Raw genomic sequence first — 27549 nt, 5'->3', positions numbered from 1 at the left:
TGAGCCTCGCCAGGAATAATTAAACCAACAGGCTTGATTTTAATGAGGAAAATGGCCCCGGGACGTAACAGTGGTACAACACTGACGCAGTCTGTCCTCCATCCAACACTTCCTCTCATTAAAACCAAACACACTCCTCTGTTCAAGTTAACCTCAGGTACGGGACGCACAGGAATACAGACAGGGATGCATAGGCTCCAGAGTGTACCCACCACAGGCTGAATATTTGAATATATGACATTTTAAATGCACTTTGAGAAGATGTCATCCTGCATGACCACAGTAGAATCTGTGCTTATTATCTAAAGGAGAGGAATGTTTGACAGAAGGCTCTGCTGCAATTTCATTTCATACAATCAGTGGGTTCGTTTGACCTTATCAAGATATATGAGACTTTAAATCACTGTTACAAACAAATAACAATAACAGAAAAGGTCAAAGCCATTCATCTAATATGTATTAAATGTCAACTTAAGTTCGCAGCCCTTGTTTTGGGAAAATTAGCTGCATGTTTGTGTTCCGCAACTTAAGACTAATGAATAAAAAAGTTTTTTTTATTTAATAGATAAATTTCATCCTAAGATAAATGTAGACATCCAGACGCTTCTACGAGGGTTACGAAGAAAAACAGCACACGTGGATAAATACAACAAAGTCATAAGGAAGTATGAAAGCACACTTCTGCTGGCACCATCGTTTACGGTTTCCATATAATCTGATATGGTTCTAGGTTTGAGGTTCACAGTAAAATAGAAAGTAGCCTGTAAAGGGCTGGTATGCGTATTAAAGTGGCCTCAGCAGGACGGTGAAGTTTGGAGACTTGCAGAAGAAAGATTTCAAGAATATGAAGCAACAGAATCACGATCATGACACTACATTTCCCATAATCCAAACTGTTTGTGAGTGAGTGTGATAAATTGATCATCAGCGTCACAGACTTCACTTTCTGTGTGTAAAAAAAAAAAGTCATGAGGAAAAAAGCCATGGGGTAAAAACTGTGTTTCCATGGAGATCAGCCCGGACCGGTGCCAAAGGCCACGCCTCCTCCTGCTGAGCCTTGTCAGGGACAGGTGCAGCTGTGTGTGTGTGTGTGTGTGTGTGTGTGTGTGTGTGTGTGTCCTCATAAAGTGGCGGGACCAGGCCAAGCCCCGTTAAGCCTCATTTTTAACGCACAGATCTGTGTTTCCCATGATCTCATCTCAAAGCTGTCCAAATATCTCTTTCCCCTCAGAGACACACTTGTCTACCTTTCATGCTTCTTTCTCCACCTCTTTACTCACTCCTCTTTTTCCTCTCGCAGCACCTCCTCCTCCTCTTCTCTCTCTACCCCCATATCCTCCTCATCTCTGCATTTCCTTTTGTCTCGCTCACGTCTCGCTCCTCTCTTTCTCTGTCTCTCCGAGTTCTCTCTCAGGGTATGTCCACACTCAGCCTCTTTTTCTCTACATGGCAAAGACTCGGCTGTAGAACATTTGATCTTGACTAAATTGTGGTGATACGGTTGAAAACGTCAGCCTTGTACTTTGTAAGCTCGAGTAAATGGAACTTGTGGTAAGTCAGTGGCACGTGTGGCAGTAAAATTAAGACTATCTATATACTCGTAACCCTTTGACCACTGCTTTTAAATGTCAGAGCAGCTGACAACACAACACACATGTTGTGAGGCTGTAATTCTTACATTTGTCAGAAGACTCTGCGATCGTAACGCAAGTGATATAAATGACTTCTCAGTACAACAGTGCAGGAGCCGTTCACAAGGTAACAGGTAGCTTATATCACATGAAAATCAAATCACTGCTCATTTATTGAGCAACATAACCTGAAAAATATGTAAATGCAGAGACGATTTCCCTTTTTCATAAAGTTTGCAGCCCAGATTTATTACTGCAACGCAAAAAAATGATGTAATCAGTCAACTGAGGCATCTCATCGTTTTATTCAGGTAGTTTCCAGATGGCAGTTTTAAAAAAATATTTCATACTCTAACAATGTCTGCTGACGTAAGTGGTCGTTTTACGATATGGCCAAACATTATTTCTATTATAAGGTATAAAGCGATGCAGTGCATGGTGCAGGTAACATAAACAAATGAACAAAATCACTCTCTTCTCCTTTCTTAAACATCTCTCCTTTCCCTCTGTGAGTATTTCACAATTTCTCTGTTCTCTGGAAATTCTACAAAATCTCTATCCTGCCCCTCTTTGTTTTTCTGACCCCTCCCCCTCTCTCCTTCACTTGCTTGCATCGGTTCCCTCCATCATTCTTCTCCTGACCCTCCTCCCTCCCCTTCTCTGATACACCTCTGCATATTTTCCCAGCACACTCCCCAATTACACTTAATGCCTCGCAAAAAGCTGCACTGTAATGACGACCAGGACCATGCAACACACACACACACACACACATGTGGAATATCAGAGGGGAATGAAAACAGGAAATCATCTGATACATACACACACACTTAATAGAACACATTTGTGCAGACCAACACACACACTCGGCACACACTGCACCCCTATACCTTGCCAGAACCTGTCACTGAGAGTCCGTGGTGAATTTATTAGGCAGGATGGATTGGAGCTGCACTGCGGCCCAGACTGCAGGGGGAGTAGCAGACTTTAATCTCTCTCACCAGAACACTGGTTCTCCTTTCGCCTCAGACCAGGAGGAAATAAAGGAGTGAAAGTCAGACAATCCAAAAATATCACGCAAAGTCTTTGAAGGGGTCCCAGAGTGGCTCCACCACATCTTATGACTTTTCCATGACTTCCCTCCAACACAGTCTGAGTTCTTCCTCTCGCTCTAAAAAAAGTTTCTCCCTCCCGGTTCGTTAATGTTTTTCTAAAGGAGGGAACCGGCTGGTGACTGCTGCAGGTGCAGGTGAAAATCAACAGGTTACGTCTCAGCACACGACTCAAGCTAAGCACGTTAGGTTACACGACTGTGCCAACACTCCTAAAGTGTCAATTTGATAGTTTTATGTGTCTGAATAAAAATGTGTTATAAAATACATACAAGTACACACAAGTGTACCATCCTAAACTGTAGGTCAAGGGTCAAAAACACAATATTCAGATAATGAAAGTTTTTCTTCTCTGCTCTCCGTGGCACATTTTACTACAAACTCAAAAATAACTAACGAAGTAAACGCGGAGTCAAAAGTCTGTGCGGCAACAACAAAGCTGTTTTCTATAAAATCTCATGCACCAGCTCTCTTCTTCTGGTGGATGAAACCAAAAACACTTTTCCTACATAGATTCATATCTATCAATGAATTTTCTCTTTTAGCTGGACTTCTTACAGCAGGAAAAATAAATGTGATGTAATGTGTGTAACCTCACAACATATGGTATCTTCTGCATTTCCCTGTAATAACGCTGATATCAGGCTCTAATAACTGCAGCTGTGTGACCTGCTGCCGCCAGAATGAGGTCTGCAAAAGTTACGAAAGAAAGTTTCTCCACAAAAAGAAAAAAAGTTGAATAAGTGACGCTAATGTTTACTGAACAACAACAAGCTCAGCAAACCTTTTGTGCATAATTAACAGCTAATAATATCCAAAGCGAGCAGAGCAGCAGCCATCACTTCAAACACAGAGGAGAGGCTTTCACATAATATCTGAGGATGGATACTTAGCAGGTGAAGGAAAACAGGAAAAGAAAGGAGGCACATGCAAAAAAGGCAAAAAAGCAAGTGAGGTAAAAGAATACGGAGATGAAAGGGGATCAGCGAGTGAAGGTACACAGAGGAGAAAGGGGAGAGAGCTGAGAGAGGGAGGAAAACAAAGTGGAGGAGAGCGAGCGGCACTCATGAGCGCTGGCTCACACCATGTAAGGCTTTATTCAGCAACAATGGAACAAGCCTTCAGAGCAATATCTCCGAGTGTCACATTCTCGCCGCCTCCATGGTTTTCGTATTTCCTGCTTGGCTGTAACTAACGGCTGCTGAGATGAAGGCAGATGTTTGCGTGGGATGAGCTGTTTGTGGGGAATCGAGGATTAGAAGGGGAATTGTAAAGCGGTGTAAACACTGGCCAATCAACCTCTGTGCCTGTTCTTATTGAATCTAGTGCTACTTCTGCAGTACATTCAGTACACAATACATGAAGGTGCGTCATGGTTCTGAAGAGTCCTTGGACGGGTAAGACGCTAATCCTGCAAACGTACTTACTGGAGAGTCTGTGGAGGTTCTAAATGTGAGAGTTTTAAAGAGCCTTTGCAAGAAGTGAAAAGAAAAGAAATAATAAAGACGGAACAGCGCGGAATTGAAAGATGACCGACACAAGGTCCGAACTGCGCCCCGATAAAGCAGACGTGAAGCATCCTGCTCTGTGTGAATCTACAAGTGGACACACGGTGCCGGATACCTCCACGTCTGCGCTGACAAACGAGAGGCAGTTTAAGTTGACTCCCCACAGTCACACACGCTCCCAGCAGAGCTAATGAGGGAACTCATTACAACTTGATTCCACTTATATCTCAGTTGACACGCCGTCTCCAAAAGGGAACGAAGAAAATGTAGAGTTGATGAGGAGAATAAAAAAAACTGTAGTAACTGATTAGAAGATGTGGATCCGGGCTTAAGGATATTATTGATGACCATGTTTTCACTATTTCTGAAATTGAATAGACCAATCCATTATCATCAGAGTCCCTATTTGCTGTGTGACCCATACAGTAAAAACAATAATGAATAAAGTAAAATCAATCAATCTGATAATCAAAGATGCACTTCTGCACTACGGCTCCGTCAGTCAGTTTCATCTGTATGATTTCACGATGTCTTTCACGATGTGAGGTCATCTGCGCAACACGGCAGCGTTCTTATCTGGGGACATTCTGCCTTCATTTCTGAATACAGGGACGACGCGGAGGAGCGCCGTCTTTATTTTCAGTCCGTGTTGTTGACGCGGATTTCACACACACATTGCGCAGCACATGTTGCCATCAAAGAGCTGACCCCGGGCAGAGTGCTGTTTTATTAAAAGCGTAACCTTATAGAATGTATGGGATTTCTCCAGGTTTGCTGGATGTGAGATTATGCAGGCAAACGACTGCACGACTGCACGACTGCAGGCAGGATTATACATTATTTAAAGAATTATTGATGCGTGTCTATTCCTCAGACATGTTTACTACCCCTCCTTCTTTTCTCCATGTGCCTACCTCACGTTTTCACTCTTACACATCCCCTTATTGCTCAGCTTCTCAGGCTTTTCATCGCTCTTTGCTTCTCCGTCGATCTGAAAATGTCACAGCGCTCCCGAGCTGTGATTGTGTTCAGCTGACTCAAGCTTTTCTACAAAACAACACTGGCAGCAGATCGCTCAGTGTGTGTGTTGGTGTCCCGGCACCATCGCATTAATTAAGAGGGAGGGAGTTTGTGTAAGACTGTGGCACAATAATCCACAATAATGCAAAGCTAACACATCGAACGTGAGTCGGCTTCTGTCCTGAATCGGCTGCACTTGATATCAGCTGAGTGGATAATTATTCTCACCAGCTGTTCTACAGTAACTACAGAAACAGAAGATCCAACACACCACCAAACAAAGATGAGTTGTTCCTCAGCGTTTGTCTGTCTGGAATGCTCAACATACTGAAACTGATGAACGCACGATCCTCACGTTTCTGTGGTGGCATCTCACCTCCATTCCAGGAGCCGTTGAGGGGTAATACTGTTGCGGTGGCATCATGGCTGTCCTGTGGCGTGGTCCCCTCAGCGCTGGCGACCTCGGGCTCCTGCAGGCTGTCCTCCTCCACGATGTGTAGCTTGTCCTCGTCATCAGAGTCTGAACTGGCCTCCAAGCCATTGTTGAAGTCTGTCACTGCAATGAGGAGAAACAGGAAAGAGAGATGATTAAATGTGTCACTCAGTGTAAGATTACAACCAAACAAACTCAAATTTACCTTCACCAAGGACTCTATGTTTTCTGCGTTTGTTTGTTACAGCGTTAGGCCTTGAAGGAGGTATATGTGCTCTTCTCTAGTTTTCATCTAAGATGCACAAAAGGCAATGTGCTGACAAAAACCCCACAAAATATGTGAATCAAATTGAACTCTAAAGAAAAAGCTCCTCAAGTGTAACAGCTCAATATTAAATTGCATGTTTTCTCATCGTAATCCAGCCTCAGTGATGATTCCTATCCAGATGCACTCCTGTTACTTGCTCACATATCAATCAATGTGACCTGAGCTACAAGCAGTTTTTCTCCCTTCATGTGCGAGGAGACGACATAAAAATGAGCAGAGCACAGCCACAGGGGAAAATAATCACTTGTTTATCAGCCTCAGAAAGCAAATCTATTTTACACTGTGCTGCAGTCAGTGAGTTTGTCTGTGGGTAGCTGCTTCTTAATGCGAGCTCAGGATGAATAATGGACCAACTGGACTGGTGTGAATGAACCCGCAGGAAGAGGTGTGTGTCTGCCTGTGTGTGTGTGTGTAGCAGAAAAGCTGTAGATGTTGGAGACGGGGAGGTGTGTGTGGATGTAAGTGTTGAGGAGCGCTATGCTGTAGGTAGTATAATTGCCTTTTCACAGTCAGCATGTGTGTACTCGTGTCTGTTATCTTAAATGAGTATGTGAGTGAACATGTGTGTGTCTGTGTGTGTCTGTGTGTGTCTTTATGGGTGTGCACGCTCTCTGCAGGGAAGCTGTACGACTTGGCAGAGGTGCTGAAGATGTCTAATGAGCAAGAGAGCCCAGGCTGTTTGTTCACAGGTGACAGGTGCACGTGCACACACACACACACACACACACGCACAGGTTACAAACCACATAACAAGATGTGTGTCTGTAATTCTGCACATCTTTAACGGGAAGCTGTGTCAGGTAGCGCTGTTAACCACTCACACACCCCTGCATGCACATGTTGCAAATGTGACGCATACCTATTTTAACCTGCCTACGTCTAAGACACACCAAGAGCATGCACACACGCACACACACACACACACACACACACATCCTGTATCACCACTCAGACAAAATTTGGTGGAGATGACTCTTGTCGTTTGTGTGTGTGTGTGTGTGTGTTTGTGTGTGTGTGGTGGGGCGTCAATGCATGTCTGAATCGATGTTAGAAGCTGGGAGAGTAACGGAGTGGAGCAAAACAAAGAAGTATGATGTGAATACATGCAGGAGCAGCTCTGTTTTGCCATTCATATTTGGCCATTGGATTAAAATGTGATGCTAACACAACTTTTGTTGGTCGCTACTTCCTATCCTGAGCTGTGTGTGTGTGTGTGTGTGTGAGACCATAACATCAATAGTAATAGTGTTAGTGAGAGCAGGAGAACAAATTTATATCTTACATGTGTTAACAGTGACAGTTTTGCTATTAATCAAATTCTCGATGAAGCTACTACTCATCTAGATTTACAGATCAAACAATTGGTCGAAAAAAATAAATGTATGATCTTGAAAAACATCCGTCACAACTTGTTTTGTTCGACCGAATATTCTGAGAAGCTGAAGCTGCCTGTGCATCAGGTGATCGTTAACATCGACAGTTACTGCCAGACACTCAGCCCAGGCTCGTCCGTGCAGACAGCGTCTCTCTTCACTCAGACAAAACGACCAGACCGTTCTCGTGGCAGTTCTAATAATAAAAAGTCTATAATTTCAGATAAACAGCTCGTGTCTGCTCGACACAACGGAGGCCGCCGGCTGCAAACTGGTGAGTTATTCTTAACAGTGTTGGCTGGAGGGAACAACAAGCTGAGCACCGGATAACACAGAACACTGGAGAACACACAAAGTAAAAGCTGGAACTGATACAGTCTGCACACTCTTCAATGAATTAGCTGATTTTTTCTCAGAAAAAGCATCTTAATGATTAACAGGTTGAGGGCAGAAAATCTTGATGACAACTAATCTGGAAATTCTTCTTTTCTGAGACACTGTTCCTTCTCCTTTTATTGTCAGAGTGCAGTTACCACAACAGGAGACAGGGGGCGTGGTAGAAAAGGCAGATAACTGCTTCCCATCACGAGGCGTAAACAGTCTCACATCAACTTTTCTCTCCTGTGTGTGTGTAGGTGTGTGTGTGTCTGTGTTTGTGTAGGTTACAGAGAGAGATGAAGTGAGAGAGAGACCTGTCCACATGATGAAGACAAAGCACCAAGTGAACTGTTAATCCTCCATCTGGAGGTCTGTACAGAGGAGAGGAAGAGGGAAGTCTAGACCGTCGCATTCCTCCCTTCCTGCCATCCATTGCTCTGATTAACAATCTGTTTCATAACAGGCTACTTCATAATTACTCTGAACTCATGTTTATAACTGAACATCTGTCTTCAAATATTATTTACACCCACTCAGAGCAGAAAGCACCAGAGATAAATGCTATGTATCCTCTCAAAACCCAAACTGGTTAAGAAAAGTGAGAGATGACGAGAACAAACTGTGGCCTGAACTTCTCCTCCAGCTTTTATTTACTTGTTCATTGATTGAATCAGACAGAACAGAGACGTGGGGGGAGGTGGGGGGAGAGAAATGAGTCAGAGGGTTGAATTCATCATATCCTGACCTGAGTCAATCTAATAATCATTAAGTGAGGAAATTAAAAACGAATTGTAATAACACAGCAAAAAGTGATGAGCAGCAAAGTCTCCACAATAAAACTTTGAAGATAAAGAGTTCCTCCTCATTCATGCTTTGGCCCTGCAAACATCTGCACTGTAAACAGCTGTATCAACTGAACTCATCCTAGTTTCTTTCATTTAACATCCAATAACTGAAACAGGAGGAAATAAATGATTTCCTCAAAGAGTTCCAGCAGCAGTTCACAGAGCGAGCAGCAAAGCATCTGACTCCTTCAGTGCTAGCATCAGTGAGCCAGACCCACATCAGGACACGTGACCCCGCAGGAGGAAATCACGTGTGTCTGACACACCACAACACATCCACGACTGGACCACACGGCTGAGTATCTTGGTCAGAGGTCATCTGCTATGCAGTGAGAAGAGGCGGAGGGAGCGTGAGAGCGAGCGGGTTAAAAATAGACTACAGATACAATGCAATATATATCAGGACCATATAGGCCTTCATCACACGGCTTCAGAGTCTGCAGGCTCTGTGAGGCTGGGCACAGCTAAATGAGCTAAATGCTAACATATAAGCTCCTGATGAAGATGCTAACATGCTGATGTTGAGCAGGTACCATGTTATCTGCAGGCAAACGTCATAAAGATTGACGTGTCAGGAATCAAATGTTATTTTGATTTGAACGGTATCGGACGTTTTTACTACCTAACATTGGAATCTGCCCCAAAAAATCCATATTGGTCGGACGCTAGTAGAAACATCAGTCATGTCATATTTTTCAAATCGAACAGTGCAAGTCAACCAATAGAAAGTGAGTGGCTCATCACGATCAGTCGTTAATTAAAGACGCGATGATTGACTCAGCTGAACAAAGCTCATTAAACTGAACCCGGAAGGGAAATGACTCGACTCCTCTTTATGACCCGTTTATTGAAAAATCCTAAAGAAAAAGATGTTTGAGTAAAACATCGGTAGATTCGACAAGGCCATGAGTCTGCTTGTGTGTCTGTGTGTCTGTCTGTCTGTGTGTGTGTGTGTCTGTGTGTGTCTGTGTGTGTGTGGGTGTGTATTGGCCCAGGGCAGCTGTGCAGGATGGGACCTCTGCCAAGCCCCTAACAGACAATTACCCCACTGTGTGTGTGTGTGTGTGTGTGTACATCACTATAGCTGTCTGTCTGCTACTCGATGTGACCAGACTTTAACATGCTGAGCAGCTGCACACAGTCGGCCCACTTAAAGGGACAGTCACACATTTTCCACTACGAGCTAATGTTGTGGGACAAATTCTTCAGAAATAAAGTCGTCTTTTTAGAATATCAGGATTATAGTTATCAATACTTCTTCAATCACAACATGTCAGATTACAGAAAGAACAGCGTGACTTGAGGACACGCCACCGACACGTTTGAAAATGTCTCTTTGATAACTTCCAACATTAAACTACTGTTACGGTTGAAATAAAATCACGATCACTTACACTGCTGCCTGTGTAAAAGTTTAGAGATGCAACAATTTGTCTATGAATGTATTAGTTTACTGTCAAAAGGGAGTTTAGGTTTGTTGAGAAAAAAATGAATAAAGCAAAACACATTATTTTTGACTGTGGGGAATTTTAAGGAATTTTTTATTCTTTTTTTTTGGCATGTTATGGACGAAGCGATTGAGATTTCACAGCGAAAACACAAATCTGAAACAGACATTTCCCATAAATTCTACTGCTTCCTGTTGCAAACGGACTGTTGACACCTCTCTCCCTTTCCTGGTGAGGATAACCAGGTCTGACGTATTGTTTTCAGCAGGTTTTAACTCGAAACAGCACCGAACAAGCAGATTTACGATATCGACGCGAAAAAAACTCAGCGATTGTTTGCTGAACTTTGTGTTTTTTGTTTAAGGTCACACTGAAACACCTTTCACCTTTGAAATCCAGGTGAAAAATGTCTACGACAGAGTTCGGCCTCGTCACAGGACTGGAAGATGTTAAGTATTTAGCACTGAGTCATGTTCTTGAGGTGTCTGTTAAAAGTCAACATCATGAGGTAAGACTGCCGCTGCGTCATCCTCCCAGACAGGAGAGGAGAGGTGTGGTCACTCAGTTCCCTGGAACACGGTGCTGTGTTTCCATTCCCACCTTGCTCTAAATCCATAGCACCAACAATCTCTATATATAATATCTTACAATTCATCCTGGGACGTCAATGAGGTGTGTGTGTGTGTGTGTGTGTCCAGAGTAATCAAGGCTCTCCAGCTGCTTCCTGCTCAGCCCAGGTGCTTAATCAGACCCCATCAGATCTCGTTCTCTCAGCAGAGAACAGTGGGAACAACAGAATCACCGGAAGGCCAGTGAGACCCACACAAGGCCTCCAACCCTAAGAGAGAGAGCGGGACTTTTAAATTCTACTTATTGTGGATGTTGTACCTGATCATGAGACTCAACACACGGTTGTTTCAGCTTGTGATTGAGAGTCATCCACCTCTTGATAAAACTAATTACATTTATCTGAGAATAAAGCTCCTTCAGTAATTCGAGAGACAGCACAGGGTCTAATATGTCGTGTTGGAAAGCAGGGAGATTCTGTTACCAATCAGGTGAAACTTCGCTGGGGTGTTATCAGTCCGCTGCATCGGCCTCTGCCGTCAAACCAGAGGATGTAGTTTAAAATGTAGAAACTAGAGAAAGAGGAACTGGAAGCTTTTGGAGATTTTCCTCCAGTTCGAAGGGAATAACTCAGGGATCTTGACAGAACTAAACAGGCAAATTAATTTAATGGGACAGATGGGCCTTGGTGGTGGTGGTATGTACTCTAGTAGTTCATGAGGAAATTAATCCACCCCTTTGTCCGGACCTGCCACAAAATTTGATGGTTTCTGTCTTGGACCAAGTCCCATCCTTCCTCTTAGCTTCGTGGAAATCCCTTCAGTAGTTTTTTATGTAATCCTGCTGACAACAAACCGAGCAACTCACAAACAAACAGAGAGGGGGGGGGGGGGGGGGGGGAACCTCCTCTGTGGAGAAAATCTAACTTTCATGTCTACATTAAACACACAGAGGGATATGATGAGTACCTTTAACATTAGTCATATATTTAATATTCACCATCAAGCTAAAGCAATAATCGTTTGTCTCAGTGTCCATTTCAATATGTGGATATAACATTTACAGTTTGAACTATTTGAGCAAAGCTGCTCTTAAAAGCAGGTCACAGACCCTACGTGAGCTTTACATCATTTTCAAACTTCGCAGACATTATTAATAGACTTACAGGTGATGGAACAACACTGTGGCTGATGTCATTTTCCCAAAGCTCCGACATTTGCTGCAAGTGACTGTGACTCACAAGACGACGACCTGAGAAACTACTGACATCACTGCTGGAGCGTGAGCGCATAGGTGTGAGTGAAAAGTGAGGTGTGATTGATGTGTGTTAGCTGAGGCAGCAGCACAATGTGTGTGACTGATGTACTGTGTTTAACCATCCGACCATTTTGGGACTGATAATATGCATCAGGTTTATGATGAACACACGGGTGCATGCTGTGTGTGTGTGTGTGTGATGATTCATTTTCAACAGTGGGTGGCAGTACACAGGAGGATTACATAATATTCTCAGTTCTGATCTCAGGCCTGTTATAGCTGCCTGGAAAAAACTGCTGCACCTCTGCAATCAAATCAGAAGTCTAATCAACTGGAGTTCGTCAGTGAGTCACATAAACACTAATGGGTGAGGAGGTTTGCAATGAAGCTGCTGGAGGGTTTTATATAAAAGTCCTCGTTAGTCTCCTTAAAGTAAGGCTTCAAGTTGAAGAAGTAACTCTAATTGATATATTTCTTTTTGCGTAAGATAAATTCTGCTGTCATTTCGAATTTTAAGTAACACAGACAGAGGCTTTAGCTGCTTTCAGACATGCACTGAACTCCGAAGAATCTCCAGACATTCTCTGGAGGGGCTGTATGTGACAACACAAAAGTCTGAGAGAGAGGCTACAGAGATGTTCTTCTCTGGACACCCCCCCCCCCTTTTTAAACACACTAGTGTTGGATTAGTACCCCGTTATCAGGAAGGGAAAGATGGTGTCGGAACATCTCTACAAAGCCTTAATTGTTCAATGTTTTCAACTGAACAGTCTTAAGTTATTGCTGCTGCCAGTTCCAGGGCATTTCTCTGCATGCAACCTGCACTCTGACCTCTGACCCCACAGGAGGGGAGGGACGCAAGACAAAGGAAACCGTGAAAAGAGTTCCATAAAAAAAGAGTCCCACTGAGCCTGTGTTTGTAAAAACTGATGCATCTTTAACGCTGCCCTGCCACAGCGGCTTAAACCACTGCCTGCCCGACAAAACACACCCACACACACATTTACTCCAGCCACTGTTTGTGTGTATGTGTGTGTGTGACAACTGCATGATCAGCAGGACTTAACTCTCTCTGGCAACAAATGGGTCACACGCTAACACTGTGCTATTAGGAATTTACTCCTACATATATATATACACACACACACACACATAAAGTATAAACACAGGTTTGACCTACATATCAACATGTCACAGTCCGTCATGTGCAATGTAACGTGTCACATCCCTCTCTCTCCTCACACACACATGCACTCACAGGAGGCAGGTATTCTACATCTACTGTGAAAAATGGAACATGAACGCACTTGAGAGCAAACAGACCGGATGTGACATATAGGGAAGTGGGGGGCGCGAGGGGTCGGAGGTGGTGAATGGTCACTTCCTGTTTACCTTTGTACCTTCCCTCCTCCTGTCTTCCTCTCTCGACCGCGTCCTCTTCTCTCAGTTCTTGTTGCTTCTACTACTTTTTACACTATCTAGTGGTGTGGCACAAGAAGGAAGTGAAAGGCTTGTTGATTTAATTTTCACACCGTGGGACTGGATGCAAGGTCTGACTTTGAGCAGCAGTAACGTTTAACGATTGACTGAATTATAATTATAAAGCTTTGCACAACAGTACAACTTAAGCTGAACTTAAATGCACCGTGTCACTGATAATACTGATTTTTCTGACAATGACAAATGTGGGTCGATCACTTCAAGTCTGATATTCAAATTGCACAATGTGGTCAGATTCAGCTTCAATACAAATTCATCCACCACATCACACTGGTGTGTATCCATCCAGAACACGAGCATCTCACTTCAGACAAAACAAACAAGAACCTGAAGAGAAGAAATCATTTCTAAAACCAATATTTGATCGTCTGTCATACAACACGGATCACTGGCATCAAGTCTGGTCACATCTAAATCTTATTTACTGATTTTCTGACCACATTATTTCTGATTTAAACTTATTTTGGTCGATTTCAGACTTTTAGTATATTTCTTGTTCTCTCAATGAAAACAATGCTTTTATTTATAGCAGTGAAGTATTGAAATAAAAAGAACCTGGCACCTAAAATCAACAGCAGTATCTATTTTCTGTTAATACCCGGCGATACATTAAGTGTCAATTACATTTAAACTTTTTCCATCAGCTCACAGTTGCAGAAAACCACCGAACATGACAAAGTATGACGGAAGGAGAGTCACAGTGGGTCTGTAAGTGGTTTCAGGCCTAATGGACTGATTCCGTTCTCGTTCGTCACCTGCCCGCTTCTGATTCACGTCGAGGAAACGAGAAGAGCATTAGTAATATCAGCAGCTGGAAACTCCCTGCTGCCAGTCCAGTTCTTTTAAATGCAAACAGAAGTGCTCACTTCAAAACGAGCACTCGACAGCCTGCAGCCTGTCAGTGTGTGTGTTTTATGTGTGTGTTTGTGCAACGTGGGTAAGAGTGCATGAGAGGTGTGTGAGAGATGAGCGAGGCAGACAGTCGATCACATAACCTGCACTGTCATACCCCCCCCCCCACACACACACACACACTCCAGCTCTCTAACACACGCACACATTCGTCCGCACTCATGCAACCTGTGTGGCAGGGGCGTTTCCCTCACAGCAGCAGAGCTCATGCTCTAGCTTCCATTTAATTTAATACTACAGGACATGCATTAATCTGCCGCATCAGGTGTACACACACACACACACACATACAGACACACACTAATCTTATCTGCCAAAAGACCATCCATACCAGCTCTACCCCTGGATTAAAGGGTTTTATACAGTAATCTATCATGCATGATTTATTGTGTACAGTTACTGTTTGTACACTCAACTCACTGGGTCTTATCTCCTGCTCGTCAATTAAGTCCGTGATCAGAGTGGGGCGGCAGACAAACACTCACAAGGTCAAAATTAATGAGACGGCGTGTATTAACAAACAAGTTACACATAACATAAGTCCGTCATGATCGCTGGGTTATTTTTATCCTCTGTTTCATGATTCATAGGGAAGAAAACGCCAAGAAAGCAGCTAAAACCGTAAGATATCAAGAAATTAAGCTTCTAAGTGTTAAGAGTTCATTTGACAGCAAACAAACACAAACAAAGAGCAGCTAGAAAATGTTAGAAATGGTCTGAGGTGGCACTACATACAGTAAAGTGCAGCACTTATTGAGTAATCTAGAGGGATGACTGGCTCTCTCTGAGGTTTCTACGTATATTTCCTCTGGTAATATGGTTTTTTTGGGGTAGGTTGACAAACACTGGTGAAACATCAGTTACCTGCAGGAGAGAGAGGCCAGCAGGCTAATCACAGTGATGCTGCCGGCCTGCTCGTCCGACCCCCCCCCCTGCAGCTTGACAAACAGCCCGGGGAACAAGAGGCTGGATTTTGGTGAAATATCTCTTTAATAGCCTTCTGAGTCTGAAGGCTTAGATGGAGGACAGGTTTGAGGGCAGGACCTGAAGTCAGGCAGAAAATAGCTCAAGGAGATACGTGCATGCGTATGTGTGTGTGTTAGTGTGTGTGTGTCGTCTCTAGGCTGCCACGCCAAGAACAAGAGATTAACAGGAGCTGGACTGACCCTGTTTTTTTTTTTGTCTCTGAAGCAGCCCGGTGGGGATAAAAGAAGAGGAACGTTACATAAGCTTTGCTCCCAGAAGACACTAACATATACTGTACGTCACACAGAGACAGACGCATGAGCACCACCGCTGAAAGTGATGAATCAAAACGAGGAAAAACTGCCGATGAGCTGCGGTGACCCCGGTGGGTTCAGCAGGCCGCAGCCAGTTACCCGCCTCCCGGGCTCGAAGCTCTGCTGGACTCAGACGAGTAGTCAGAGCAGCTGTGAAACACTGAGCGGAATAAAGGGGAGGTAGATGGAGAGAGGGCGAAAAAATCAATCTGATGGCTTCAGTTTCCACGCCAGGGGCCACACAAGAGCCCGGCTGACCAGGGAGCGGCTGATTCAATTTACCTAAGAAGCCCAGCTGTTACTGTGTGTGTGTCTGTGTGTGTGTGTGTGTGTGTGTGTGTGGGAGAGACAGAGCCAAAAGAAACTACTACACTAGCACTTTTCCATTCTTCCATTCTTTCTTTTTGTAATTGCATTTTTATGTAAGTCTCCACTTTGACAGACATGAGATTCCAGACTAAGACATTAAATCTTGTTGGACGGCTAAATGAATGTATGTGTGTGTGTGTGCACGCTCCTTCATGATGCCCGGGCTCATGACAGGCTATATATTATCCATAACTCACATGGATGTGACTCTTTGATTTTATTATGGCCACAAATAGACTGCAGTGCATGCACAGCATGACCTTCAGTAAACAGGTTCCTTTTAGAAAGTGCCTTAACACTCATTTCTCTGCTCCTCGTCCGTCTCACTGTAACAGCAGTGTTACAGTCTGAATTTCCCATCGTTTGGCTCTAGAGAGGAGCAGTTAATTTTTATTTTCACATGTTCAGAGACAAATTGACTATTAAAGACACAACGCAAAGCTTCTATAACATGTTGAAAGTGCAACTGCAGTTCGTGGCTAGAAGCCCAGTATTCTTTCTTACCTGGGGCAGTAAGTTATGGCAGGCAACAAATTAAGACAGCACGCTCTTGCCTAGTGGGAATCTCCCACCCTAAAATGTGCCTTGATATACAATTCTATTAATGTACTTCAGTGCTGATTCTGTTCAGAGAAGATGAACATGAAGTGCAGATGGTGACACCACCACCTCCCAATGAGCAGCCACGTTTCAGTGTAAGACCAGAGGCCAGGGAGGAGCGAGTGCAGCCAAGCCAAGAGCCACGCTACGCCAGTCAGTGCTAAAGAGGTCGGAAGGTCGCTGCCCGGCTGCCGGCGCACATTGACTGGGAAGGAGCAGCGACAAAGCACGGAGAAGCCACCTCAGGGTGGGGGAGGTGGTTTCAGAGGAGGTTGGTGAGCACATGGTCTTTAACCACATGACTCACTGGAGGACAGAAGAAAGCAGGGCAGCCAGCTTGTGGTTGAAATGCAACAATGACGGGAGCTGGAGCTGCTCCTGAAGACAATCATTTGAATGTAAATCAGTTTATCCAGCTGTAGATGCAGGGGAATCTCCCCTGGTGGATTCACTGTCTATGTGTTTAAAATTATTGAGTAGGTCACCTAATGTGATGTGTTCTACCAGAGCTAATTAATTTAATCTTGATCTATAAAATACACAAAAAAGTGTATAATGGAGTAGATCTTCAAATGTTTTGTTTTGTCTGAGCAACAATACCAAGAACACACAGATTTATTTTCTTTCAATCAATCAGGACATATAGATGTTAGCTAAATGCTCCAAATGCAAAACACCATCGTAAACAGCTCCTGAGTTTCTGTCATCTTTCAGACCTGGTGCACATCTGGAGCGGGAGTCCTCTAACCAGCTTATTATCCAGCCCCAGATTCCAGTGAAATGTGCCTACGCCACACTTTCCCTGCCGTGCACAGACACAGCACTGTGCACCTTGTGATCAGCAAAACAAACAACAAACAGACAGACGTGCAGCGGATGACACTTTTATAAAGCTTCGAAGGTACTGGGGATTTGCTATTTGTATTTGCAGCCCCTTAGGATCCTGTGTTGTTTTGCAGGAGTGACGGATACTGGTGGGAGCAAATCTAGGTCATCACTGTGCCCAGCATCAGTATTTCACCCACTGCTTTCACTGCACGGTGGTTTTCCAAGTGTTGTGGGGTGTCGGAGTCTTATCCATGCGTTCACACTGTGAGCAACAGACTGATAAAGATCTCATATATCAAACTCCTCAGGTAGAACTTTTCAGTTTCTGGCTGTCAACAGGTTATCACATTTTACTGCATTCTGCTTCCCTCCCTAACATCCAAAAACTGAACATTCATAAAGTTTATGAGTGAAGAGGACGGCAAGTTCTCACTGTGGTGATAATAAATCACCAAACTGGAGGAAAACATGAAAGAAAATCCCAAAGCTTTAAAAAATACACACAGTGTATCTGCAGACGACTACACATCCATCAATATCACTTATTCTTATTGGGTCGCAGAACCAATCCCAGCTGACAACGGGCGAAAGGTGGGATACATGCACCCTCTGCCTGCACCCAGGTCACACACAGGTCGCCAGCGAATCAGGGCTGGTATACAGCGACAAACATCCATTCACACTCACATATACAGAACCTGTCTCCGATTAACCCAGCTGGATTAAACACATATGACAGATGGTCAAAGTGAGAAGCTAAGGACGTTGCTGAAAACTGTTGTGGAACCACTGTTGAGAACAACTTAAAGCCTGTTTGTAAAGTTGCTAAATGCCACTAATAGATGTAATACAGAAATGCTATTGGCATGTAGGCGTGATAATTATGACATCATTTTGTCTTATTTGAATCTGTTGATTATTTTCTTGATTCATTTGACTGATTCCTCTCATTTGAATCCATAATGCACTTTATTAACAATCTGACTTAATGACAACAACAATTCCCCATAAGTGAGCGGCTTGAGTTGAACGAAATTGACGACTATCAAGTAAATGTCAGATTTATTGATAATAAAGATCATCGTTCGAGGCCATGGCCATAAAATCGAGGCGTCCAAAGTGACTTCTCAAAACCAGCAGTGTTGAGAGGAGATCATGGCTCTGACGAGAAGCTGGGTTCAAAAACCCCTGCATGCTGAGGTGTCCTTGACAGGAAATCTTGACCTTTGACCTCCATGTGCAGGAGGAGGAATCGTTCAGGTGGTAGATTGGGCAATATTAAAAACAAACTAAGTGACAGAAAGGATCTGTTGGCTGCTCAGTGGACTGATGCATGTTCCACATTCAGTCCTGCGAGTCCTTGTGACCTTTAACACGAGGCCCAGCCCCCTCTCTCTGTCCTCCATCTTCCCTGTCACTCTGCACTCTGAGTGGGGGGTGGGCGATGTCTTCTTGGTGTAACAAGGTTAATAAGCCCTCAATCAAACCTCCTTCATGAGTGCATGCTGAGAGTGAAACTGTTGACTCAGATCAGAGACAGATCACAAAGCTGCAGAGACGATCGGCGTCTTCTGTGAAAGTGAAAACTCAAAGTTCAGAGACACACTTTCGCTTCTGCTCTGTGTGTAAACACCGTCTCCACTGACCTTCACTACGACACAGCTGGGGTTATCACACTGGATATATCACTCAGGTTCACCTATTAAGTCTTTAATTACGCAGACCAGTGTCTCCACTCCCTGAGCTTCACCCTCTGCCTGTCACAGCCTTAAAAACCATTTATAATATAACGATTATCGTAAAATATAATGGAGACGGAGCTTCAGAGCCATGAGATGAAAGCTCGGCTGCAGAGTAGAGGACTCAGTTACCTCCAACACTTTCTGTGTCTCAACCCACACCCTGATTTTTCATACTAGCTTTCATTACAACTCATAATGTGTTGGTACTGATTTCATATCCATTCAGCTTTCTGTTCCACTGGAGCTAAACAAAGAATATCGACAGGCAATCAGGTAATTGTGGAGGCATTCAGCTAATCACAGATGAGGATCAATAAACTAAAGAACTTCCCTAAACTGTCCCTGGTGAAATTCTGCAACGCAAGTGCTCCGGTCACAAAACCTCTTGTGGCGAGATGATCACGTTAGAGATTAAAGATAAAAATCAGCTGACGTGAGTCTTTCACAGACTTGGCTTTGACAACCACATCTTAATAATCAAAATTAAATATATGATTTTAATGTGAAGCCAGAAAACAAAGTTTTATGCTGCATGTTTTTTAAATTATGAGTTAAAAAGAGTTAATCTGTCCTCTCCCTTAAATTGGTCTGAAGGTTGTGCACTGTGCGTATCAACAGGATGAAACTCTTCCAGCTTATCAATAATAATCTCAGTCAGCCTGTTTTATGCCCCTAGCGGGTACGGCTGCACTGATGTGGTCATGATCTCCTACTCACCACCAGCTCTCCTGCATCGCCCTCCTCCTCTCACCTGCTCAGTATTCATATCACACACGCTCTCTCCCTGCCAGAAAACTCCTTGGGAAATAGGTCGCGGAACCGCAGACTTTCGCTGATTAACAAAGAGCAGTTTAGAATCAGTTGAATCTGAGTTTTGTGATGTGTAAAACATGGCATTTGTATGTTTAGCTATGTCTCTTTGAGAGGGAGCTGCCTCTACTACACAGACTAGCCTGTGGGGAAAGTGTGTATTGCCTTGAGCAATTTCTGTATCAGCGCTATGTTCCGCTAAACTAAGCTTAACACTGGACCACGCGAGGATTGCGTGGGTCCGCCTTGAGCTTTCGGGTAAACATGGCTGAGCGCTCACTGCGACCAACCGAGGTCAACTGTAAGGTAACGTCGGTCCGAATGTTTTCTTTGCACTTGTGGCACGTGTGAGAGTCTGAGAAAAAAGCTGAGATACACACTTGATGCCATTTTATCTACTGAATTACAAGTGCGGAGTGGGAAAAAAAACGTTGGTGTCCCTTCAGCTGTTCTAGTAAAGTAAATATAACATATATAGATAATTAAAAGAGACAAGATTTTTGGCACATGGCCCTTCAGTTGATATCACACCATTTAAATTTGTTCTTTATTTTTAAATTAAACTTTTAACTAAACTACTTGAAAAGCACAATCAAAGTATTACTTGACAATAAAATCCAAACCCTGACAGTGAGTTTAAAGTCTCAGTATCCTAAAACATTAAGCCTTTATGAACGGGTCTGTGAATCCAGTCTGACGCCTAATTTTGTTAATCACAGCACACATGGAGCTGCACCTTCTCCCTCTCTTCACCGATATCTCCATCTTCACAAACCCTTCAAAATCCCTCCATCTCACATCATATCACTTAATCAGACCACTGTATTTTTGGCACCGCCAGCACAAAAACCACCCATCTACTGTATGTCAGGAGTTGGCAGCTGCTGCGGCGCTCTCTGCAGGGAGCTCTCTGGCACAAAGCCTCGGTTGGCACAGCAGTTCTGTCCTCGCTAAATGAAGACCATGCCGCTGCCGTCTGGAGGCCGGGCGGCTAGCTAGCTCGCTTTGAACGGCTGTCAGCAAGGCGAGCGTCAAGCTGGGAGATGAGACTGTGCCCGGGTACCAGAGAGGCGGCTATACACAAACAGAGCAGGAGGACCATCACCATATGCTTTGGGCCGTTGGATTAAAAGTCGGGCTGAACCTCTGGGATGATTGCAGGGGGCACATCTACAGGCACATTTTCAAAGAACGTTACCTCGCTGGACAACGACAGCATGTTTGGTTTAAATTCAAATGGTTTGGTCCCAAAACGCGACCTGGGAACATTTCCCAAAAAGAATCCAAGAGGATCTTTAGTCCATTAACTCGCACACATAGATCATTTTTGATGATCGCTTGTTCCTCCCACTTTGTTACAACTTCTAATGTCTGAGCACAGGAAGGATGGAGCGGTAGAAACCCTCCATGAACAGCCTGTGAGCATGCTGGCCTATTTTGAGAGCATAATGAGATGCAAGCCTACTTTCCTTTTACAGGTGTGTTTAGGGAAAACATCAAAAATAAACAAGTCAAGGCTGTTCTGTGTGTGGTAGGCAATAAAAGACAAAGGCATAAACCTCAGCCTGCCGGCGCACAAAGCAAACTCCCTGGATGTGCGGGCAGGCTATGAGGATATAGACAATTGTGTGTGTGTGTGTGCCTGTTTACCCAGTCACACAATGCAGGGAGGAGGGGGAAGGAAAACACAGGGACAGGCAGGACCTTCCGAACACAGTTTAGCAAAATGTCAAGCATGTTCAGTTCGCCGGCTGACTGAAATGTTAACCACACAAGGCAGCGAAGAGAGAAACACTGCAGAGGTGCATCTGCACAAAGTGAATACCAGACAAATACTTATTATTAAGACACCTTCTGGTCACAAACGTGCCCAATGATCCATTATAGTTAAAGGATAGAAATGGATTAAACACTTCAGGCTGCTCTATGTTTTTTTCAAAAGCTGATGCAAACTCAAAACTCCTGAAAGTGTGCGTACTTAAGTGACTGTGTGTGAGTTTTGGATGAAGTTTAATTCTCAAATAAACATGTGAGGTGGTGGATATTACACATTACAGCCTTGGAGAAGGTTCCACGTTCAAAAATAACTTTAAAAAAAAGAAGTCAAATAAGGTTTAGTCAACTCAAATTAATTCATGGAGCGGTTTTAAGAAAACAACTTTGACATAAAGTGATTTAAACAGAAATAAAAGCAGCTCATATTCACAGTCATAAGACACAGCTTGAGAGAAACTATGTGTGCTCGGAGCGGCTCGGCCTGTTAAGAGGTCCTGGGCAGGGGTGTAGCTTTCCTCCCCTGAAGTGTGGTATAATATAATTGTGCTGAAGGGCTGCATGCTCACGCCACAGGAGAAGAGTTTTATATTGAAGCCTGCCTGCTGTAACAGTGTCAGATGGTATTTATGAGACTTGTAATGGGGCTGAAGCCCGGGCACACCTGCTACGCTGGGCAAGGTATGATACACACCCAACACATACTTAGAGCAAATACTGGATTTCGCTTGTTTCTACTCATTGTCAGCTGCTTGTTTAGGCTCTATTTTTATTTTAAGAGCTGTGTTGCCAGACAAATCTGATTATGACACTGTGTACATAAATACACGGAATACACTATGTAAATACACTGGATTGAGTCACGGGGGAAAAAACCTGGCAAGAGCAGGGCCTGGGCAGATTTTCCAAGAAAGTAAAGACGGTTTTAGGTCACATCCTATGACCATTTTCCAAATATCCATCACATTCTGCTTTAACTAGTTTTATAAGCCCCTTGATTATTTCCCAGATAAGCATGTGTTCACTTCAAGAGCTCAGCCGTTATGAAATAAGGACCACAGCTAATGATCATATTCATATCGATTAATCCAACAGTTATTTTCTCAATTAATCGTTTAGTTTTAGTTGATGTGTATAACTTTATTGCCTGAAAACAGAAACATTCAGTTTGCTGCCATGAAAGGCAAAGAAAACACAAATAAAATAATTATAAGGTAGAACCAGTGAAGACATTTACCCTTAAAAAAACTATTGCTCGGTTGATCTAATTAATTATTCTTCTAGCTTGAAATCAGAATCAGATGGAATAACCACACTAACGGTGACTAATGAGCCTCCACACGTCTACACGCTACAAGTTGGTGAGATTAACTGCGATTATCACTGAACTCACATTAAGATGCTTGTTGCGTGAGAATGGAAAGGGAAAACAAAGAGTTCTGATGAAACCCAGTCAAGACGTAAACGCTGCAGCCTGGGAAGCTGCACGCGTACCAATGCTCCTCCGACAATAGCCCAAAAAGGAAAACTGAAACTCAGCTCAGGTTTCAGACTTGATGACAGCAGGAAGTCAAAGGTTTTGCATGTCGATGTTGAATTGAATGATCTCTAAAAGTAAAGCCAAATCACTGTTGTCACACACAGTCACTACATATATGAACAAATGTACAGTTTTTAAAGTTCACTCATCGGTTTTAGTCAGTGAAGGTGGAAGGAGCAACAATCGTCACACGCTGAGGTGGTTTGTTTGTTTAGTTCGGTAACATCAGCCTGACGAGAGCCCCTATTAACGACAATACAGTGGAAGCTCTCTTTAAAAGGGAAATGCAGAAACAGAGAAACGAGCAAACCTGCAGTGTCGTCGCTCCGCTCTTCTCGTAGACCGAGCAGCTGACACCTCAGCAGTCATCCTGCAGCGGCAACACTGGTGCCAAAACTGCTTTGATCAACAAAAATCTACAACAGTGGATAAGCACAGTGGCATCCTCAGCTGCAGAGGAAAAGACTGAGTCCTACATCCTGAACACTCAGCGGAAAGGAGAGTAACAATTATAAAGCGGAGGTAAATTAGAAGTGATAGTCTGTAAAATATTAAGCAAGAGGAGGAAAAATCTGGTGTTAGTTTTCATCCAATATGCTCCGTGTAAGAAACACTACGCTAGAGTTAATGATTTGAATCTGCCTCTGGTTTCTGTCGGTCGTTTGATCCGTCTATAGAAAGACTCTGTAAATTGTTTATTCTTCAAACAAACTAAATTATCAATTCAAGACTGAGGCAAAAAAAAAAACGAAAACAGAAAATCCTGAGGAAACGGAGGAGCTGGAGGCTGACCACGTTTGACACGTTTACCTAATTACCTTTGTTATGTTTTCACCCTTGTCCGTTCGTTTCAATCTTCAAATCTTCACAGTAAATATCTGTCATTTCTGCTTGATAGATTATTTAAAATCATTATAAATTAGATTTTTTATAGATTAATCGTGTTTAAGTTGTTTCAGCAGAACTGCTGCATCAGGAAACATAAAACTTTGCTTCCTGTACAACAAAGGATGCTCCCTGCACCCTGACATCACACTTTCACAATTCCATGGAACGGCTACAGGCCGAGTCACTGTTGTGTCACATGAATCGGTGATAGCAATAACACGTATTGAGATAAAAAAGCATGTGACGTTTAGGCTCCACCGACACCCTGCCAGGAAACACAGTGGGGTGGTAATGCACTTATTATCAAGAATCTGGTATAAACGTGTTGCTTCATGCCTACGGCTCATCAAAATCCAGGCACTCTTCTCTCCTGGCAGCCGCCTCAATTACCGCAGCATCACCCCCGGCTCCGTCATCCCTCCATCCATCCAGACTGGGTGTAATTCATCAGGGCCGGGGTGGCCTCCATTAGCGCTCCTCCGCAGGGACAGGACAGCCTCTGAAGCACAGCACTCAGGGAGCGCACTGGGGCCCCGCACTTTACCCTAACAGCTTCATCAACTCTGCATCCCTTGAGCCAGACACACACACAGACACACACACACAAACACACAACCTCTGGAGGGCCCAATTAGCAACCATCACCTGTAATTCAATAACAACGCTCTCTTTCTTTCAGCCTCTCCAGCTCTCTCTTTCACCTCGTCCGTGAATTTGCCTGCGTGATTTCAAAAGGATGACTCCTAATGTTCTCCTGCATCAACAAACAAATCTGAATCCACGCTGACAGGTTATTAAGGGGTTTGAATAGATCTGCATATTGTTTGTAAGCAAGAGGTGTCTCCCATCGCCTCTCTCCCTTCTTCCTGGCGGTGTTCATTTTTTACAATCGCTATATATCATATCGCCGGCTCCACGCCCTACAAATCAAGCCCACAGGACACAGACACAAAGAGAGAATCCACATTGCACTTCTCTCCTCCACTCGGCGTCTAATCAAATCCTCTGTTCCATTGCAATGTGTTGGCTCACCATCCATCCTGCGTGGTGGGAGAGGGAAACTGAGAGACAGCAGCTCAATATCCATCCTGCTATAAAACAAATATAACATCAGAACAGATAAAGAGAAACCTGTCGGAGGGACGCAAACAGATCCACGGTATACACAGTCATTTTTAATGCACCCGAGACCTATGAGGGATTGTGGGACTCTTTCAATCTACACGCAAACAACAACCTCTTCTTCATTCAGTGCAACGTGTCACAGTTTCAGCGCTGTCCACTTTGAATTTCTGCCTCAGGCAAGTACAGAAACATTTCTTGTTGAAATGTCATCAAACTTTTTCATTTCTGTGTGACTCCTCCCACATCTGAAACACAAAGGGCTCAAATGGACGACGGAGCAACAGCATAAAAGAGGAGAAATAAATCTCTGCACTGGGCTTCTAATCTAATTCTCCATTCAGCTCCCACCTGTCCTGCTGCTGCTGCTGTACCCTCTGAGGTCTCTGGGGCGTCTTTAGTGAGTCCAGGCCCCTCATAACCCACCTGTCCACCGCTCATGATTTATGTCTCCTGAGACCACTGGGGCTGCTGGGAGGTGTCCTCCCCCAATTATCTGTTTTTAAAAAGCTCTATTCAATCACAGGGAAGTCTGAATCTTCAAAGAATGTTTTGGCTAGCAGCTTTTTATAGCTTCAAATTATTGTAAGAAACAACGTCCCTATAATAATAATGTGGTTCCTGTGAAAAAGGCATTAACGCGGCTTTCATACAGTTTTCTTTTTGTGTCCGTAATTCCGTTGCATATATGTCCAACGCCCCCTATTGTTCAAGAACAGAAATGCATTTCTTTAAGGATGGATAGGTTCATGCCACTGCAGCCATGGGAGAATATTCTGTTTTTTGTGGAATCATTTTTTGTGGTCATAATTCAGATAAACTGAGCTTCATCTTTGTTCTGTTTCACTATTTTCTTTAGTTTTCCCTTTTCGTTATTTCGCTCCTTCTCTCCTCTCAGCACCACATTCTTTTTTTAAATGTTCTGCACCTGATTCCTATTGGATTACCTTTGAGATGTGTCCCAATTTTAAATGGAAGCGTATCAAAGTGAGGAGCCCATCACTGGCAAGCGGCACTCCTCTTCAATTACTAACATTCACAGGATTACGTCTGGACTGAGTCTCTGCAGCACAGCGCCCTCAGCTGTGGCTCAGTGTTGTGCCTGAAAGCAAGCACCAGCCTTGGGCTGCGTTTTCACTGATTTCCTCTGAGCTCCAGCCTCAGTTCTGCTCTCAGGTGTAGCAGGAGGAAGAACAAAAATGAGAATGGAGGATGGAAGAATATGCAAATTGTACCACCACCAAAGGAGGAGGAGAGGAGTTTCCCACCAGCTGAGCGTGAAAAGAGTGACCCCCCCCCCCTCTCTTCCACACACACAGGACTTTGAATGAGGCTCTTTCTTTTGGCACACACTGGCCTGCATGAGCTCAGAACCCCCACAATCACACAAACGGATGGACCCGAACATGTGCATAAACTACTGCTTGGATGCACTCATATTTAAATTCTCAGGCACATCATTAGAGGTGGGATGCTGGTCAGCAGCAGCAGCAGCAGCAGAGTAAACTGTGTCCCAGCTCAGCTCTGGTTAACAGAGGGGTGTAGATTAAAATTAAAATAGCTGTTCGCTGCTGGGAGCCTCTTGAATACATGAATATTCAGGTGGTTGGATGAGAACGATGAAAGGCATAAGCAGAGCAGGTTACTTGAGGAAATGGGTAAAACCACCTTAAAAGAAACGAAGTTTGGCACTTCCTCTGAGACTTTATGCACCGGTGGTGCTGGAGGTACATTTCAGTTCTGGTTCCACATTTGGCTTTGTTTTTGAGCGTAGGTGGCAGCGAGCAAACTTAACTCCAATTTTAAGTACCGTTGTGAGTTTAAAGCAGGATTTAGCTGCACTATAAAATGACTTTAATTTAACGCAGCAGACGACATTGAAAATGGATCTTTTTCCTCTTTTTCTCAGCATGGAATCTGTCTCGCTTTTTTTATACCAGCAAAGCAGCTTTATGCTTTGAATATCTTTCATTAAATTACAGCTTCAAATGGGCAGCAGAGTGTTTTCTAATTAACCAGAAAGAAAAAACATGAAATTCTTGATTTCTCTGGAGCACATTAATTATAGTGATGAACTTCAAAACCATCTAAATACGGCTCCCTTCTGTGCTTTGACATTGTTTTTAATGTTTGGGGTTTTGAATGTATGATAACACCCATGTATGTGTCCTAGATAAAGAAGAAGTTAATGCATTATAATGCCAGCTACAGCAAATTAATTTTTCTTAATGTTTTCCTCAAGATCCATCAGTCCTGTACGATTTTTACTGCAGCTCTACTGTTGC

The 27549-nt window shown here is 43.6% G+C and overlaps 1 protein-coding gene across 3 annotated transcripts in view; it reads right to left on the bottom strand.

The window, feature by feature from the left end:
- The window catches only part of zeb1a (zinc finger E-box binding homeobox 1a), a 46570-nt gene that overhangs the window by 11277 nt on the left and 7744 nt on the right, over positions 1–27549 (bottom strand). For all 3 annotated transcript variants that reach the window (XM_069511026.1, XM_069511030.1, XM_069511027.1), the window contains exon 2: positions 5648–5827. In XM_069511026.1, the coding sequence (XP_069367127.1) occupies positions 5648–5827 (180 nt within the window). The remainder of the gene's footprint in view (positions 1–5647; positions 5828–27549) is intronic.

Source organism: Paralichthys olivaceus, chromosome 16, assembly GCF_024713975.1.
Source record: "Paralichthys olivaceus isolate ysfri-2021 chromosome 16, ASM2471397v2, whole genome shotgun sequence".
Lineage (NCBI taxonomy): Eukaryota > Metazoa > Chordata > Actinopteri > Pleuronectiformes > Paralichthyidae > Paralichthys > Paralichthys olivaceus.
This window is presented reverse-complemented; position numbering and strand designations above follow the sequence as displayed.